Source organism: Cebus imitator, unplaced genomic scaffold, assembly GCF_001604975.1.
Source record: "Cebus imitator isolate Cc_AM_T3 unplaced genomic scaffold, Cebus_imitator-1.0 Scaffold537, whole genome shotgun sequence".
In the NCBI taxonomy this organism is placed as follows: domain Eukaryota; kingdom Metazoa; phylum Chordata; class Mammalia; order Primates; family Cebidae; genus Cebus; species Cebus imitator.
In genome coordinates, this window is record NW_016107852.1 from 1,655,970 (window position 1) to 1,661,330 (window position 5,361).

Here is a 5,361-nt window from a genome sequence, read left to right on the forward strand (position 1 = left end):
TGTTTATTTATATAACAAATATTTATTGATCATTTATTATGTGTGAGACACTGAAGATAAAGAAGTCAATCTTTCTTTTCAAGGGCTTCATGATCTAGAGGATCAGCAAATTAAAGCATCGTATCATGTTGTAATAGTAGAAGCATGTACAAGATTTAGAGATAGCACAGGAAGGAGCATTATTATTCTCAGCATGGCCTCCAGAATGTTTCTCTTTTAAAGTTAGGTCAAACTCTCATCACTTTTCTGCTCAACATCTTCCATTAGCTTATCCCTGAGAAAAGGCCAAAGTCCTTACAGGGTCTATACGTTCCTGCATGATTGACTCCACCCAACCGTCTATCCCATCTCCATCTGTTTTTCTTGATCACTCTGTTCTACCACACTGATTTTCTTGTTATTCCTGGAACATGGTCAGACATACTTCCACCTTTGGACTTTTGCACTTGCTATTTCTTTTGCTTTAGAACATTCTTCCACAGATAACTCAATGGATCTGCTTTTTCTCTTCCTTAGCTCACATGAAATCTTATTGTGAAGTCTTGTAACTCATTATGCCTCCCTTTATGCTTGATGCCCTCTCCTTGCTTACTTTTTTCCATTACATTTATCTGTGTAATCTATATACTCTTATTTATATATTGTCTGTCTGCCCTGACTAGAATGTAAGGTTGGAAGGCAGAGATTTGTGCTTTTGTTTTCCTCACTGTACTTTACTTCCTATGCAAGTACAAATATATATACATATATATAGAGAGAGAGAGATAGAGAGAGAGAGAGGTCTCTCTCTCTGTTGCCTAGGCTAGAGTGCAGTGGCATGATCTCGGCTCACTACAACCTCTGCCTCCCGGATTTGAGCGATCCTCCTGCCTCAGCCTCCTGAGTACCTGGGATTACAGGCACATGCCACCATACCCAGCTAATTTTTGTATTTTTAGTAAAGGCAGTGTTTCTCCATGTTGGCCAGGTTGGTCTCAAACTCCTGACCTCAGGTGATCTGCCCACCTCGGCCTCCCAAAGTGCTGGGATTAAGTCATGAGCCACCATGCCTGGCCTAAAATTTAAAAATGAGTTGAAATTACCAGATTAACATATTCAAAGAGTGAAAATAAAACACATAATAAATATTTATAATAATATATTTATTCACATCTCAGAATGGGGGAACAAAACATGGGAGAGAGGTATTGACCTTTAACCTACAAGTTGAAGAAAGTCTAGAGTTAGCTCTGCTTGCATTAATTTTCATAAGAAAAAACTCCACACTGAAAGAATGAATGCCTTTTACAACAAAGGGAGGTATGGATGCATTCCCAAAGGAGTACTATTTTTGTGTGTGTAACAAATTTCCCTTCTGTACTTCTCCCACTATCTTCAGAGTTGAAAAATTTAGCCTTTTCATCTCTCTCATTATTTGGATATGGTATTTGTTTTTCTTTTAATTATTCTTAGTTTATAATTTCTGTGCCTATAGTACTTCCCTTTTTGGTTTCTTCATGGATATTTGGATATTTGTGTTTTAAAATGTTGGTCTGCTTTGGAAGTTTATTGTAATCAGAAGGCTTTCAGAATATCTAGTTCAATACCATTTTCCTAGAACTGATACCAACCTGCTTTCAAGCATTGCATAATCAATGCTGGCTGATAATCTTAGATCTGATTTCTATTTATTCTTCTTTGGAAGAGGTAATCAAGAAAGGAGGCGAAGATGAGTAGGGCGAAGACCCAGTGAGTGGAGTCTTTCCTTAATGAAAATTAATGCAAGCAGAGCTAAGCCTAGACTTTCTTCAACTTGTATGTTAAAGATTAATACCTCTCTCCCATGTTTCATGCTCTGAGGTGTGAATAAATATATTATTATAAATATTTATTATGTGTTTTATTTTATTTTATTTTTTTGAGATTCAGTCTCATTCTGTCGCCAGGCTGGAGTGCAGTGGTGCCATCTCAGCTCATTGCAACCTCTGCCTCCCAGATTTAAGCGATTATCCTGTCTCAGCCTCCCAAGTAGCTGGTACTACATGCAAGTGCCACCACGCCCAGCTAATTTTTGTATTTTTAATAGAGTTGGGGTTTCACCATGTTGGCCAGGATGGTCTCGATTTCTTGACCTCATGATCTTCATGCCTTGGCCTCCCAAAGTGCTGGGATTACAGGTGTGAGCCACCCCACCTGTCCTATGTGTTTTATTTTCACTCTTTGAATATGTTAATCTGGCAGTTTGAACTTATTTTTAAATTTTATTTTTTGTGCTTGCATATGGTTTTCTTGAACTATTTTATTTTATAGCCAATTTGAACCAATAGGCTTAACACTTGTTCTATGAAAAGAGTAAAGAGAAATATCCAAAAGAAAGAAACTCAAAAGCTCACTGCAAGACTCTTGAAGACTTTCTGGCAGCCAGAATGGCATAACTCACAGAATATTAGGTTTGAGGCATCAAGGAACCTCAATAACTTAATGTCATTATACATGTGTTTTTGTGCATGTAGTTTATTATACATATATATGTATTTCATCATGCATACTTTTTTAAGCAGATCACATAAACACGCATTTTTTAAGCAAGTTACATAATCTTTCTATGTGTCAATTATTTTGAGACTGTGGAAAGGAATACAGGGCTTCTGTGATTCTTGAATGAAAAATATTGGAAAAGTGTCAAATTCTTAAGGATGCAGAATTGAAGTGCTGCTGCTATTCCTTGCTATTTTTTCTGACTTTACCAACTGTAAAATAATAGTACTAAGAAAGATTAGGAAAAATAATTGAAGTTACAGTTCTTTACCTAATAAATTGTATTCCTAGGAAGATAGTCCCATATTCTAACTCTGAGGAGGAAGACGAGGACAAATATAGAAAAACGAATAAGAAAATTATATTGGGAAAGTGAAAAACAAGCTAGGGAAAGATGTGACATACGTATGAAGATAAACTGTTCAATATTTATGAATACAACAGCAACTGTTTGCTGAAAAGCCGAGGAAGTGTTGTAAGGCCTGATCATGCTGGCCTGTAGAACCAGGGCCTCAATGCCCATCTTTTAACCTTTTACTACTTGCTGGGATTTAACACATTGATAATTGGCAAAGGGAGAAGGAGAAGCTCATAGCAATCAAGTTATCTACTTGTTAGCAATTTTAATGAATTTAATGAGGAAGACATTTGAAATAATTGGATGAATTTTTTATATTATTAATGTCCTTCAAATTTTTTATTATAGACCTTCAATTTCACAAATTTTAGGATACAAACATAGGAGTTACAAAAGAAGGAAAGCCTAGCTAACCTTGAAACTAATTCTTTTGTGTTGCCTATTTTGATGATATTAGGTCTCTAGTGAAAAGAGTCTCCTTCAGGCAAGTAAGAACAGAAGGGACTACTCCAGGACAGATGTCCGTTTGCCTGAACTAAACTCTAATCATCTCCCTGAACTAAGAACCTTGGAAGGCATAGGTATGTTGATAATGCTTTTACTTTGTATAGTCTGTTTACATTATTTAAAGTGTATGTTAAATAAACAGAATTTAAAAATAATTCATAGTAACTTTACATATTTAAGCATGTAAATACCTATTATAATAAGTACATACTGAGGAGCAAGTAAAGAATGTGAAAAACTAAAAACTAACAAAATGTCTAATATTTTCACTGTGTTTATGGTCATTTTTATCTAGCTCGAAATTCCAGGCTAACAAAGAAAGAGAACAAAATTCTTTCAGCATCTCGAATTCCTTCTCTGGCCACTATTGACCTGCACACCCCCAGTATTACATTACATCAGGTACAGAAATGTTCTTTATAGGATGGACAGAACTTGGGTCTCTCTCATACTTACTAGTAAAGTATTTTAGGGAGAGTTTGCTGTTAAGAATTGTGCAGGTTTATTGGTGGGATCTATAAAGTTTTGCTTGCTAAAGTTTGTTTGATTCATTGGACTTAGTACCTTTATTACATATATATTTACATAACATTTCCTAACTTGCGATAATACTTTTGTTTTTAGAGACATGGTCTCACTCTGGTGGCCAGCCTGGAGTGCAGTAACATGATCCCAGCTCACTGCAGCCTCAAACTCTTGAGCTTAAGCAATCCAACCACCTCAGCCTCTCAAGTAGCTGAGATTACAGGCTTCCACCACTAGATCCAACAATTTTTAAAATTTTTGTAGAGATGATGCCTTGCTGTGTTGCCTGGGCTGGTCTCAAATTTCTGGCCTCCAGTGATCCGTCTGCTTCAGCCTCCCAAAGTGTTGGAATTACAGACATGAGCTATGGCTCCTGGCCAGTAATCCCTTTTTTTATAGGTTAAAAATGTGTGTGTCTGGGTATGCAGCCTAGCTACAGTTTTTGTTAAATATTTTTTTTTTGTAGTTCATAGTATTTTACTACATTAACTCCAAAGTTATAAACAACCTACCTTTTAAAGGGAGAAACTCTGGAATTGTTTTTATTCTTTCAAAATGGGTTATCTATTTGATATTTTTTCCCCCAAGACAATCCATTTCATCCATGTTAAAGATTTGCTATTCCATATAGTCATCTTTTTCTATTATTGCTCTTAACTTTATGTATGTTTCTATTACTTTTATATCAACAGCCATAACACTCATTTTTTACACTGAGAAAATTGGTAAACTTAAATCTTCGGAGCCAACCGTAACTAGCTACAAACTTTGGCTATGGGCATTGTATTTTTCTTTTACTGCTTCAGACAGATTTCCCACCTTTGCTTGAAGTTAGGCAACTTTTGTTTTGGAATTAATTCTTCATCCTCATTATTAATACATTTCCATTTCATAGAGAGCTCCTGTATACATGGTGATGATTTTTCCACTGTTAATCCCCTTTTTTGAGATAGAGTCTCCCTCTGTTGCCCAGGCTGGAGTGCAGTGGTGCAATCTCAGCTCACTGCAACCTCTGCCTCCCAGGTTCAAGTGATTCTTGTGCCTCAGCCTCCCGAGCAGCTGGGATTACAGGTGCATGCCACCACATCCAGCTAATTTTTGTATTTTGGGTAGAGGCGGGGTTTCACCACGTTGGCCAGGCTGGACTTGAACTCCTGACCTCAAGTGATCCGCCTGCTTCGGCCTCCCAAAGTGCTGGGATTATAGGCCTAAGCCATTGCACCCGGCCTCACTGTTAACTCTTTAATAGTTCCGTAGTTCTACAAAGGAGTAATATTACTGAAGATAATAAATTACCTAGAGATGCTGAGGAAAGGGTTTATTGCGTGGTTGCTTTGCCTTATCTCTTGCCAACAATTTCTATAGCAACATTTAGTTAAAACCAAACAAATTCCTGTCATGTGAAGATTAATCACTATCACAGATTCCACATTTAGGAACCATAGAGTATCAAT

General features: G+C 36.7%; 1 protein-coding gene across 2 annotated transcripts in view; it reads left to right on the forward strand.

Moving 5' to 3' along the window:
• CDKL2 (cyclin dependent kinase like 2) overlaps nucleotides 1-5,361 on the forward strand; it is a 50,467-nt gene that overhangs the window by 32,257 nt on the left and 12,849 nt on the right. For both annotated transcript variants that reach the window (XM_017514740.2, XM_017514743.2), the window contains 2 exons: nucleotides 3,333-3,456; nucleotides 3,678-3,784. In XM_017514740.2, coding sequence (XP_017370229.1) covers nucleotides 3,333-3,456; nucleotides 3,678-3,784 — 231 coding nt within the window. The remainder of the gene's footprint in view (nucleotides 1-3,332; nucleotides 3,457-3,677; nucleotides 3,785-5,361) is intronic.